The sequence below is a fragment of the Xiphophorus hellerii genome, chromosome 16 (genome assembly GCF_003331165.1).
Source record: "Xiphophorus hellerii strain 12219 chromosome 16, Xiphophorus_hellerii-4.1, whole genome shotgun sequence".
Lineage (NCBI taxonomy): Eukaryota > Metazoa > Chordata > Actinopteri > Cyprinodontiformes > Poeciliidae > Xiphophorus > Xiphophorus hellerii.
The window spans coordinates 20,332,169-20,345,952 of record NC_045687.1 but is presented as its reverse complement, the minus strand read 5'-3'; the positions used below and the strand labels follow the sequence as shown (position 1 = coordinate 20,345,952).

At 43.6% G+C, this 13,784-nt stretch overlaps 1 protein-coding gene across 4 annotated transcripts in view; it reads right to left on the bottom strand.

The window, feature by feature from the left end:
* LOC116734894 (RNA binding protein fox-1 homolog 2-like) overlaps positions 1 to 13,784 on the bottom strand; it is a 67,285-nt gene that overhangs the window by 43,205 nt on the left and 10,296 nt on the right. For all 4 annotated transcript variants that reach the window (XR_004342285.1, XM_032586438.1, XM_032586437.1 and 1 more), the window contains exon 2: positions 8,615 to 8,665. Coding sequence is in view for 3 of the 4 variants with exons in the window: in XM_032586438.1 (XP_032442329.1) it covers positions 8,615 to 8,665 (51 nt within the window). In the remaining variant the exon portion in view is untranslated. The remainder of the gene's footprint in view (positions 1 to 8,614; positions 8,666 to 13,784) is intronic.

The window sequence follows — 13,784 nt, the reverse complement described above, 5'->3', positions numbered from 1 at the left end:
CCGACATGATGTGGCGCACACAAACACGAGCGTGCGAAACACAACGTGACAGTGTGTGCAGTCAGCACGGAGAAAGCCTGCAGTATCAAAAGTAAATGTGCATGTCAACACATGCGGTTTTCAGCTGTCGCTACCTCGCATCCCTGCGCATTCCCCTCTTCTACCATCTCCATGCGGTCCCAACAGCCGCCCGCCCTCGGGCCCAGAGGAAACCACGAGCGGAGAGCTGGACGTGCTGCAACAGGGCCAGAACGCAGCTCTCATCCTCAGGCTGTCTCTCAGCTAAAGTAGCACAGACACACCCACCATATGCTGAGAACACCCCCAGTATGCAACATCAACTGCATTACAATCTAGTATTTTGAGTCGGTTTTAGTGCTATACGGTGTTTTTACTCTGCCAGCTCAATGCAGATATGCAGTTTTTGCCCTTGTTTCGCCTCCAGCGCAGTGACCCAACACAAAAATGTTTTATATTACAATAAAAGCGGAAAAGACGAAACAGAAACAAGAACTTGGAACGCGTAATGAACAAGACTTAGCCAATTTTCAGCTTGATCAGAGGTGAATCTCAAAAATTCAATATTTTTCCAGTCACTGAATGCACCATACCAGCTGCTCATGTCACTCTTTAAGGTGGGACGCCATTTCTCAGGCAAGACGACTACTTTTAAAATACGTTCTGGGGCAGTCAAAGCAGACAGCAAGAAACTTTATGTTTCAACATGCCACGACATGTTTGGTTCATTCTGGTTTTCCAGAGAATGAGAAAGACTTTGAGCAGCTAGTAGGACGTCTGAATTAACTACAAAGCTGGTCAGTTTTATCCCTTTGATACGTCATGGAAGATGATAGATTTGGAAATGCTCTTTTTTTTTTTGCATTACATACACAGCAGACGGCTTCTTAAGTTTAGCTAGCTCTACTATCTCTGCGAACCGTGCTAATAGCTAATATAAGCAGCTACAAACGTGGTTAAGAGGAAACAAATTTTGGCTGCTTTAGCAATGCTAGGTGCAAGTGACGGCAGTGGATCCCCGCTTATTCACAGTTTGGTATTCGCTACATTTAATAGTTTCTCCAAATTATTTGCAGAAACTACACTAGTCACAGATGTTTTGTATAGCATCTCTAAGAAGAAAGAAATTTAAGAAGGAAATTTAAGCTTGGGAAGTTGAAATACCTATGCCAAATGTTACATGACATGCTACTGGTTGGCATTGGCAAAGCAGCCAATTCTGGAGTGCTGTTCATTTTCCTTGGAGCTGATTAGCTGTATCCCCAAGACCAGAGATAAGGAAGACTATACATATTAGCTTCTATGTTAGTGCTAAGATAGTTTCCACTCTGTATATTTAAAGTGTATTTGGTGTTTTAAGAATTAAAATAAACATTTATAAGTGTCTTTAGATGGGGGCTGTAAGTATTTCCAGAGTTAAGCTATTTGTGGACAGTAATGGTCCTTGATCTTGGGATCCACTGTGACCACTAATTTATTACGCTAAAGGTAAATTAGTCACTGTTTTATTGTGACTGATGTGACATGCCATTTGCTTCTAACATAAATGACCACTCAGCAAGAAAGCTATAAAAACATTTTGTTCTATTCAGATTTCTTCCAAAGTGATAGTTCTTTAAGAGAAATCTGAATCAGTTAAAACCTTCATAGGCAGGTCAATGCGTTGCGAAAAAAAGTGTCACAAATTGGCTGCAAAATTCTGAACACCGCATCCTGAACTATAGCAAAACAAGCAAAGCAATCAGCAATAATCGGTTGCAGGGTGTTATACAAGGAGAGAACAGCAGAGCTGCAGGGACAAGCCCTGCTGTTGGTCTGAAACTCTGCCAACTATCTGACAGAGGCCTCACCTGGGCCAAGACACAGCAAAGCAGAGAGGGGCAGTACCGTAAACTGTACAGCCAATTACCTCAACACGAAGCCAAACCAAACTCAGAGGAAATAACCATTAGCGTCTCTGCCGCTCAGCCTTGCATCGACGGACACGTGCGCGAGGTAGTTTACGAAAACACGCTCTGCCGAAGGAGTGAACTTACCGGGAGCAGAGCTGGGTAGTACAGCCCCATCATCGTCTGATCTACAGGAAGAACCGCTGACCAGCTCTCCACTATCCCGGCGCTTCCTCCCTCTCCTTCCCTTTGCGTCTCTTCTCCTCCTCCTCGTACTCCTCCACCTCTCCTGCGCCTGTGCCCCAGGACCATGAGCTGAAGATGGCTTCAGTCCACGTCTGTCTCGCACGTTTAAATTCTCCCTAGTTCACTCTCCACCTCCCCTGCTCCCCTTTCGTCTTAAACCGGTGTCCCTTCTTCCCACTTCTCCGGCGTGCAAGCTCCGTCTGCCTGTCACTCTCAACCTCTCTTCTCCTCGTCTCGGCGGCCCGGCCGCTCTGATCCCCCTGGGCCTTTCCGTCTCTCTCCTCCTGCCAGGCTGAGTCTCTTCTCTCCTCCTCTCTCTCTCTTCTCTTCGCTCCGAGGCTGTCATTCACATGCTCGCGTTACACGTCTTGCTGCTCCCCCCTTCTGGCTCCCTCTTGTTCCCGCCCCTCTTTTTAAAAACTTTCCCTCCCTTTCCGTCTCAGTGCCTCCTATCCATCAAAGCATCCATCCCTCCATGCAGCCACCTAAACCCTCCGTCTCCGGATGGAGTCAGAACGTTGTTGTTGGTGCCGCTTCAAGCCTCTTCGGGGAGAAGAAACGGGAAAGGAAGAAGATGTTGTCTTCCATCCACGCAGTGGCTGCCTGAGAGAACAGAATGCGACCCCCACTGCATTGCAGCTTTTTTTTTTTTGATGATTTATTTATTGCATGGCAGGCTGTCAGCTGCAAAAAAGCAGTGGTAGGTAGGCCAGAAGAGAAACTAAGCTGCGTGGGTAGGCTCCTAGATCACCATCTCTCCCTCTCTTTCTCTCTCCTGCAGCTGTCCAACTGAGCTCCAATTCCAGAACCTGGAGCTTCCGAGCTGAACGTGAATCTGTATTTCGCTGCATTGCGCCTTTTTTTTCACCCCCTTCTGGCTCGGGTCCGCCACTTTCCAACACTGCATTGTTAGGAGGCGCTTAATTTGCAGAGATGGGAGTGCAGTTCCTTGCGCTGCACTTTCATATGGGAGGGACTGAACTCTGCGGAGAAAAAAAAAAAAAAAAAAAGCCCTGATGCCAAACATTCAGGCATCTGCTGAGTCTGGCTAGAAACTGAGTCCGGAGGGATGAAAGGGAAGGGAAAGATACGTGGTGCTGGAGATGTAGAGGCGGTCATTTTTATTTATTTATTCTTTAAAAAAAGGTTAGCTGGACTAGAGTAGGGGTGCAGTGGATGCGAGCGAGAGATAACGGGATAGGGAGATAAGTGGATAAAGGGCTGGCTGGAGAAAAAGAGCGAGGGATGACGGGATTAGAGCTGTAAGTGAGGAGGATGAGAGGATGAATGGGGGGATGATCCCGGGATTAAGTCCACAGGCTGGACGCAGCAATAAACACATGCGTACAGTGTACACACAGATGTGCTTTGATTGGATTCAGGCTGGTGCACCTTGGCTGGCAAAACAAAGCCTACGACCACCAGTCAATCAGAGCGAAGAACGCAAAAAGTTCCCCATTACAGCTTTGGACTTTGTCTCAATATTTCAGATCCTCAAACCAATTAGGCTACGAGACGAAAAGTTAGTAGACACAAAGTGAAATTTTCTGATTAAGATTTAATAAAGATAAAGGGAAACAAGCTATTTGGACCAACTTGGTTCTGTGTATAGAAGGAAGTGTCCGGTCATCGGTTTGTGCCCTTAGGCTGAAGCAGACTTGGGTTATGCAGTCGGACAATGATCAAAAAGCACACCTGAGTCAACCTCAACAAAAAAAACAAAGGTTTCTATGTGCCCTAGTCAAAGTCTGAGCTTAAATAAGAGTGAGACACTGTGATATAACCTTAAACAGACTTTGCGTGCTTGAAAATCCTCCAATGTGGTTGACATAAAATAATTAAATAAAGAAAAAAGGGCCAACATTTCTCCACAGTGTATGTTATCACAAACATTTGATAGCAGCTGCTTTTGCAAGAGCAGCACAACCAGCTATCAGGTTCAGGGAGTATTCGTTTTATTATTATTATTTTTGGCATTGGATCAGGTGAGTCTGGAAAGCTTTGGCCCACTGAAAGCAGCCTTTTATTAATGTATGCGGATTATCTTTGACATTAAAACTGGTTTGATAGGTGACTGAAGCAAAAATGAGGGATTTATGATATAGCTGCACATTGGTACAACAGTAAAGGTATTTTAGGTAGTGTTATTGGTCCGATAAGTAAAAGTTGGTCGATATAAATAACTGATGTTTATTTCCATTTTGTTGCCGTTTATGTTGGGGGTTGGTCATGTGATAGTGATGCATCATGGGATAGCGGGGTGTTTAACTGAAGCTGAGAAGTGCAACTGTTTTCTCAGGGTAGGCAAATGTGTGTATATCAGCACATATTGGTTATCGACGGCAATATTAACATCGGGTATCGGTATCGGCCAAGATTTTCACATCACATAAAACAAATCTCTAAGGGGGAAAATATTTGTGCACATAAACCCTACGATGCTGACCATTCTGAGGTAAAATCAACATACTTTTTGAAGCACCGCAACAGTAACGACTTCGAATCGTAAAACATTGCAATGGGCCGCCTAAATGAATGCATAACACACAGAGAGGCAAGCAGCAGGGACCCACACGAGCTTGTCACCGTTTAACACTTTGATATTGGCACAGGCAGACCTGCAGGCAGCTCAAACAAGCATACATATTATAGGACAGGAGCTCGACGAAGACAAATGTACTGCCGCCGCGGCGCGAGAGGCCCAATCTTCCCAAGCTAGGCTCGGCTAACTCCATTTGCATGATAACCAGCAGCCAGCGTGCTTGAGGGTAAAATATATTAACAGGAGTTACTTTCTAAATCATTTATAGCGCAATTCCAGAAGTGTGTGTTGGTTCTCAATGTGAAAGATGACTAACAGAGTTCTGAATGTGCTTCGGATTGGCCGGGGTCGTCAGGCTGGGTGCTTGTTTCGCAAGCAGATGAACTCCAGGTGCTTTGTTGGTGCGTTTTTAGCACTTTGCAACAAACCGAAAATGGGCTTTTGAGATTTTATGTGACCAACATAATGTGTTTAATTATGAAGTGGAGGGAGAATGAGTCATGGTTTTTAAGTTTTTTTTGTCAAAAAAAAAAAAGTCTGGAAAAATATGGTGCGTGTTTTTATTCGGTGCCCTTCTGAGCTTGGACTCTGCAGAGCCACGTTTTGAATCTGAAAGTCTCCTGGGGTTTGGCTCGATCAGATTTACACGTCTTTAGGTCAATTTGTTTGCCTTTTTGATGGTTGGAGATCATCTGAACAGTATTTTGCCACAGAGTGAATATTGGATTTAGGTCTGGACTTTGACTGGGCCATTCTAACTCATGACTATTCTTTGATCTGACCTACTCCACTGTAGCTCTGCCTGTATGGTCAGGACTGTCATCCTGGTTAGGGTGAACCTTCACTTCAAAACTTTTCCGAAGTTTCATGTATGGGTACACCAATAAATCGGCCCTGATTTCTTTAATTTTGGAAGATCGGGAATGATACTTAGTGACTTTGTCGCTACATTTAGCAACTTTTTGGTTTTGGTCTAAGTTGGAATCAGTAGGTCAGACTTTTTAAAGATCGTGATCGTCCAGAAAACTGCCATCGGTGCACCCTTAGTTTCACGCCAGAATCGTTCTGCATTTAGCCTCAACGGTACCACTTTACAATACGGCTATCATCAAAGAAGGATAATAAATAGTTCATAGATATGTTATTAATTAATCTCGAAAAGCTTTAGAAATCATTAATAAAGGGTGAGGAGACAAAATCGACTGGTTTCTTGCCAAATAGTGAGGTAAATGTGTCCACCTACATATTTTTATCTAAAGTTGTTACACTAAACATTGTAAGCACAGTAAGCACTTGTAAATGCAATTTTGTTAGCATGTAGTCTCTCTCCCCCCTTTAATTAATGCATAATAAGCAGGTATTAATGATTTATAAAGTATTCATAGATTAATTCTCTGTATACTAAATATTAGCCGTCTGTAAGGGGAGCCTTATTGTAAAGTGGTACTGTCTCAACTACAATACTATCAATTCTGAAAAAAAGCATTCCCACAGCCTGATGCTGCCACCACCATATTTTAGCCAGGGGATGGCGAGTTCATGCCATTGGTTGGACTTTATTTTATTTAGGGAAGTCACCGTTAAGGGATTTTATTTCTAAACAAAAACCCACTTTTTGGTTATAAAGTGACACAATATCAAAAGATTGAACAGATTTGTAAAGTACTGTAAGCTCTACTTTAAATAACTCGCTTCTGTGTCTCTTCCAGCTCTGTCTTGTCATCTTTTTTTCTTTTTTTTTTACGCCTTTTATTCCTCTCTTTTCTCTTGTCAACTGAGCATCCAACTAAAAATAACTGAACTGTTGGTCAGCGGGGACAGGAACAAGGAATCTAAATAAAACTAGCTTCTAAACCTCATGCTGTCGTATCTTAGAACTGTATTTCTAGAAACAAAAAAGAAAAGAAGAGGAGAAGAGCACAATACTAAAGACAGAGCTGAGGTTTGGGAGGATCTTCCATACTGTGGAGAGGAGGGAAGTGGGGGGAGGGGGGAGGGTACAGGCACACAGACCAATACCCCCCTCCTGTGGTACTGCCAGAGAGCTGCACATCCCAAACACAGACTGCAGACACACACACACACACAGACATGAGCACAAATACTCACATATTGCAGCACTCAAAACCACATTAGAATAACTAAACACACACACACATAAGAGTCCTGAGACGGTTTGAACCGCCGAGTGTGTGCTGCTGCTGCTGCTGGAAGGCAGATAACAAAATACTCGACTCCTCTTCCTCTCCTCTGCACACATAAGGCAGTGATTACCAAGAGCAATACGTGTGGAGAGAAACAGAGAGCAAACGAGCGAGAGGATGAGAGCGGAGCTGAGGAGTGAAAGGACGGCAACATCCGTGTGAACACCCCCCCCCCCCCCCCCCACCACCACCACCACCAGCACGAGTACGGAGCGCGGCTCCGAGCCGATGATGGGATAATTTCGCCCCACTTTCCGAGGTTCGAGTGTTTGAAAGGGAAGCTTAGTCACAAGCTGCTCCGCTTTCCATTCAGCGTTCGCGGCGCGTTCCAAGTCGTCAACACCGTCGAAGTAACGAGGCGTGTCTCCGATCTGGCAGGCGGAACAAACGAGGAGGTGCGGCAGGGAGGAACGAAGACGTTTACTGATTTCCCAAAATGAAATTGCCGAGTGAAATCAGACGAGGAAAAGAGGCAAAAGTATTCTTTTACCCAGTGCTTTGAACATGTGCTTTGTCATAAAGTTTTAGATGTTAAATCACGTAGAAATAAGATGAGGAAGTAAAACATCCAGTTCATGATTTTATCTATTTCCTTGAGACTTACAAACTTGTGGCCCAAGATTCTCCATCAGAATTTTCTGCTACAGAACAAAATTTATGTTTCCATCATTTATGGTAATTTGTAGTAACAAAGTAACACCAGACCATCACACCACCATGTTTGACTGTCAATATGGGTTTTTTCCCCTGACATGCTATTAGTTTTATGTCAAATATAACAGGATAGATGCCTTCCTTTCAGTCTAGGGAATATTTTCCACAAATACCTTTTTAATGGCAGTTTGAATAAAATTTAAGACTAAAAAAACTAAAAGTACAGGAGGATGATTGAGGCATCCTGCTGTATAACAGTCAATCGTAGCAAAAACTGAAATTTCTGGGGTCTGTTTGTACTGTAGCGGTGTCGTGCTTCTCACACTGCATATGACTCTCTACAGTCTTAAATCCCAAAGAGCCTAGCTTTATTTTTTTATTTTTCGACACAAAATGCACTTAGCTTCGTGTGAGTTGTCAATAGAAGTGGCGGTGGCAAAACCGAACGTCATCCAGCCAATTGACGACAAATTTGCACTTATTCAAGGTAGATGAAAAAAAGCTAGCAAGCTAGCAAGGGTGTATTGCCTGACAAAGTCCCACGAGAGAAAATAAACCACAAGATTAAATAGTCCTGCCGCAACAAAATTTAAGATCCGTCATCAACCTATCAGCTTATATGTTTTTATAAATTTTAAAGGCCTTCATTTTAGAAAATATCAATTTAAGACATTTAAAGGATGCGCAATCACCCCGTGTTGCTCTCCAGGTTGGCCCTTTTTTTTAAATCCAATATTAGAATTTGTTTGATGATCTGAGCTGGAAAAAAAAAAAGCAAAAACTGAATAAATCTGTAAGCATATAAATACTTTGTTTTATAGTACCCCGAGTCTAAACAGAGATGCATAAAAAAAATTTAAGCAACCTTGAGCGTCCAATGACGAAGCGGTAAACGCATAACTGCAGTAGAAGTGACGTCTGTTTTGCCTTTTCTTTTTTTTTTTTTTTTTTCCCCCCAGCTTTCAAAGCAGCCGGATGATGAGACCAGCAACGTTCGACTGAGTCAAGGATTCTCAAAGTTTATTGTTGCTGAGATTTGCAAGCAAATAATAGTCTCTTACCTGACTGTGAGGTGCGTATCCATGGAAACCGGGGTTTAAAGGCTCATTGTTCTGAAAAGAGACAACAGGAGGGATGAGAGCGGCGTTAAGTTGCTAGGCTTCTACAAATGAGTGGAAAGCAGAGCGATGGAGCAAAACTTGAAACGTTCTCAAAAGGCAAAAAAATAAATAAATAACAAAAATGCACCGTTACGTTATCGTTACTGAAAGTTGAACATTATAGGCAATCAACATTAATTTGGGGATTTTAAAGGTGCATTTTAACAGCTGTTTTTCTACGGTTTTATCATCCAACAAACAACTTTGGGGATTTTTGACCTTTGTGAATGAATTTGGTGAATGTTCTCCAACTCACAAAGAGTCTAAATTATAAATCAAAGCTAATATATCCATCTTTACCTGCACATTGTCCCACTTTTCGGAGTAATCAACAACGGTCAGGGAAAAGTCTGGCTCAGTATTTGACCAGTTTTAATGAGGCCAACCAATTCTGATAAACAGAGTCCTTTAAAGTCAAAAATTAAATAAACTATAAGAGAGAAGAAAAACAAAACACTTAAACTCCGATTTTAAACAGCGTCTTTCAATAAGGCCTTTCAATTCTAATAGGACAATGATTCCAAACACACAACTATTCTGGTTTTGAAATGGGTAAACATCAAGTTTCAGAAAACTGATTCATTTAAAAGCTAGTTAGCTTGCTTTAAATCGCTCAGCTAGGTAGACAGAGTTCTAGCTAGGAAGCTATCGAGCTTTAAAATGGTCAGCTAAATAGATAGCTAGATAGGTGCTGTATTGTCCCCAAAGGGAAGTCTGTCTTGGACATTGTACGCTGTACAGAGCTGCTCCCAGAATGAAATACGTCACAATAAAATAATAAACAATAGCCTTATTGCTGAATAAAAACACATATTGCTTGTTGACAGCTTTAAAAAAGTGTGCGGTTTCTCTGAAACTTGCTGAAGGACATTCTTCCAAATGTTTCTGTTTGAGTTTGTATGTATTACTTTAGGAATAAACTGAAAAGTATGCACCCAGTTCTTATTTTTTTAGTAAACATCAAACTTGGCTGTTGTAAAATTATTCCACCCTAAAAAGGAACAAATGGTTCTTTAAAACGCTAAAATTAATGTTAAGCATCATTCACACCCAAACTGAGTATCCAGCTCTGTACAGCAAGTCAACTTTCCCAAGAACTGTGATCCAGCCGACCCAACCAATCGGAAGCCACCGGCAGCACTGGGTTCCTCGACGACCCCCACGCCCCAACTCAGAAACCCACTGTTGTGGTTAATTGCTCTATAATTACTTTTAATTAGATTATTTCTGTCTCTCTTGCTCTTTTTATTTTCCTACGCCGTGCCGTTTCTGACCCGGCAAGAGGATCCATTGTTTGCCTCGGCGCTACAGTTGGTTTGGGGGCGTCGGGGGTTTGGGTCTGGAACAATGGGGAAAGTTAACCAAGTGATGATATTTTGACAGCAGTAAGATGGAGAGGGAGAGGGAGAGGGAAATGACTCTGGGCCTACTGGTACGTCTCGCAGAGAAAACACGACCGCCTGGTGAGTTTCATGTCTCTGCACTCGCAAAGGAGCCGAGGCGCGAGTCTGGCTGAGCAAAAAGGAGGAGGGTGAGAGGGGAAGGCTTGGAGGGGTAACAGAAAGAAACACGAACGTGTCTGAGAATAACTATACACCCCAGCGTTGGGTAAATTTTATCAGGGAATATTTGAAATCCATGAGCTTGCGGGCTGCGCTAACCAAAAAAAAAAGCAGATTTAGACTCAGAGGACTGTCAACAGAGTTAACCTCCTAGCCTCGACCTCAAGCTGCCTGCTGCAGGAATCGCTTCCTAATTGCTTTCAGCCAGCCAATCAAGGCCAAGTGTATGAGACGGAGGGCCGTGATGACACAAAGTTTATATAAACAGACGGAGAAAAGGCTATTAATCCAGAAGAGCTCTCTGTAAAACTGGGACTGGCAGAGAGAGAGAGAGAGAGAGAGCGGCTAATGGGAAACACAGATGTACAGACAGAGCTGTGTAGAGGAATCTGTACAGTACTGAGGCCCACCAAGTCAAAGCTTTGTTAAACCAACGTTCACTCCAATTAAAGCTGAGAGTCTTTAGGGGTTTTATTTATCATTTTTGAACGTGTAAAGATACACTTATGACCATTCTTCGTACTAAAAATAGCTCAAATTCAGACTCGATGGCGGGTGTTGCAAATCTCATGGTGTTTTCACAACCGACAGTCCGGTAAACTTGGTTCGGCTGGGTCATTCCAGACTTGTCGCCATGGTATCAGCTTAGCAGGCCACTCAAGTCTTCTGGTTCGGGTCCATCTCCAGAACCAGAACCAAACATGGAGAAGCAGCATTCAGTCCCAGAAAACCAGAAAACTTGCTGAAACACCGACATCCTTAGAATCAAGGCTAGGAGCCCATTTGTATAGAGATCAATTTGATTCATAATAACTGGAACGTTGATCAATATATGTGATGTTTATTTGTTTGACGATTTTGATGACGGAATTTAACAAAATGCAACAGTTATTGCTTGTTTCATAGTTGGTTACTGTGTGATACTTTATGGTGTAGAGCACTTTGAACTGCCTCGTTGCTGAAACGTGCTACACAAACAAACCTGACTTAACCAAATTTGAAACACTTGTTGCATTTTCACCTGCTGCGGTTCGCGTTCACGCTGCCCTGTGTCAAATGTCAGATTATTAGAAGTTGTAGGTTTTCTCTTTCGTCTTTGGCAGAAAACCACAAGCAATTTCTCCAGCTAGCGCTAGACACACGCATGTTCGTTTTGGTTGCATTTACCCAAAATGCCCTGCGCCACAGTCCGCTTCCGGTTTCTAGCGTTCACATATGCATTCGAACTGCACCAGAGTTCACTTGAACTTAGGTTTGTAGGCGGGCCAGAGTTTGCTTGTTTTGGTCCGCATCAGAGTTGGATTGTGCGTTCACACGTCCCCAAATGACTTTCTAGGAAAACAGACTAGAGTTTGATTAAAGCGGACTAAGTAGGGTTGTTGTAAATTCACCCTCAGTTTCCATTGCAAATAAGTAGAAGGAGCACATCCCTTCTACTTATTGGGAGTGGCTATGTGTGCGACATTATTGGGAAAGAGTAAAGGTACCTGGACGTCTATTCTCACCAGATTTTTATGTCTCTTTACATTTTACAATTTTGGGCTATTTTCACAAAATCTCAGCTAAATATTTTGAATTCTGACAAAATTTTTTAAAAGGTTCAATTGTGCTGAATACACCAGGGCACTGTAATGCTAACGTGTGGACCAATGAAGACGTATCTGGACGGTGTGTGCTTAATGAAAGCCAAAGGAGAATAGAAACAAGATGGTTTTCATAAAATGAGCCGAATTTGAAGGAAATAAATGAATAAAATAAACAAAAAATAACATTGTTATATGAGCTGTAAACTCAGACTGTCAGAGAAGCGGGAGTTGGGGCCCGTCCTCCCTTTTCCCCGCCTGAAACAGCTCCCTCTTTGTCTTTTCCCTCCACTTCCTGTTTCATCTGGAACCAATTTCCCCCTCGTGCCTCGTCCCCAGGGGGAACGCTCTCCTTCACAGGCTCGCATTGAGCCGAGGACGAACCGCTGGTGATGCGAGGGGCCGAGAACCTCGGATCTACGAATCCGGAGGCACGTTTTCCAGAGACACTCTAAAACATCTGCAGCGCTTCTTCTGCATTTACCCCCGATTAACTCCTTTCCGTTAACCAAAAGGCCCTGAATGCGTCTTCCTCGGTCAACGTGATGGGGGTTCGTTTGACGCAGTGGTGATGAGAAGTGAGAGGAAACCTCGACACGCCGCAGAAACGCCAGCCGAAACGATCTTAAACCATCAAATTGTAGAGTCTCTGGAGGCTCCACGGTGAAAAAAGGAAAGAAAAAGGCAAAAAGAAGGGAGGAGTTTATGGAGGAAAGAAAAACACAAGGAGGGAGAGAAGGAGGGGTGGATGAGTTTAGCAACATCTGGAATCAATCTGCTGGTAGAAGAGAGGGGGAGCAACGGGGGGAGGACGGCTGAGAACGAAAGAAAAGAAAGGAGCAGATGAAAACAGACGAAGGAATGTGGGTGAAAAGATGGCCAAAGTAAAGAAAGGGGAGTAAAATATTACGAAAAAAACATGAGCGAAACGGAGACAATGAGTCACAAGTAAAAAATGTCATGTGACTTATATTTTCTTAAAGGATGGGGGAAGGGGCCAGGGGTCTGTACTTGATCTCTGCCTTCTTTATTCATGCACACACACACACACACATTATGCCTTTGATTCAAAGACTTTGAAGTATATTAAATAAGCACAGGCATTTTTAAGGATGAAAAAAAACCTGAACTCTCATTTCTACAAACCATATGGCTTTACACAATTATTTTTCCCTGCAACTTTTCGAAGGCGTTGGTTTCAGACTTCACTGGCAGAGACCAGAAGAACGCACAGACAACCAGTCACACGGCCGCCCACTCTCTCGGTCCCCGTCTCTTAAACTCGACGCGAGGGCAAACCTGAAAGAGAGCGCCTGGCTTTATTTATTTTCTTTATCTCCCACCAGCTATTTTAGGAGAGAGAGGATGAAAAAAGTTGGGAGTAGCTGGAGCAAACTGCAAGGAGCGGGGTTTGAACGTGGAGGGAAGGAGGGGGGAGAAAAAGGGAGCAGCGGTGGTGAAGGAAGGCGGAATGACACGAGGTCAACAGATGGTGAGAGAGGGGCAGGAGAGTGGGGTGGGTGGGGCAGGAGGGTGTAATTAGGCAGGCTGCTGCAGGCATCCGGAGGTACCGGACAGAACAGCCCGCGGAGCGGAGTGAGACTCTGCCACCCGAGGCTGCCTTCGTGGTGTTAGGAACGACGCCGGATCTAAGGAAGCTCCACCTGCTGCCGCTAACAGACACTCAGAGAAAAGACTCGAGTTTTCATTCGAGGTCGAGCTAAAACGTGCCCACGTTCAACTGAAGTGCCGTAGATGTTGTTTCATGCATTCTGGAGTTTTTAAACCCTTCAAGAAGGACTTCTTACTGCTGCAAAAACAAAGGCTGGTCATGATAACATGCGATATGCAGGAGAGTTAAGGGGCAGCAACCACCGGGTGCAGGGCACAGCTAATGAGGAGAAATTTGCAAAGAAAGTTGCAAAA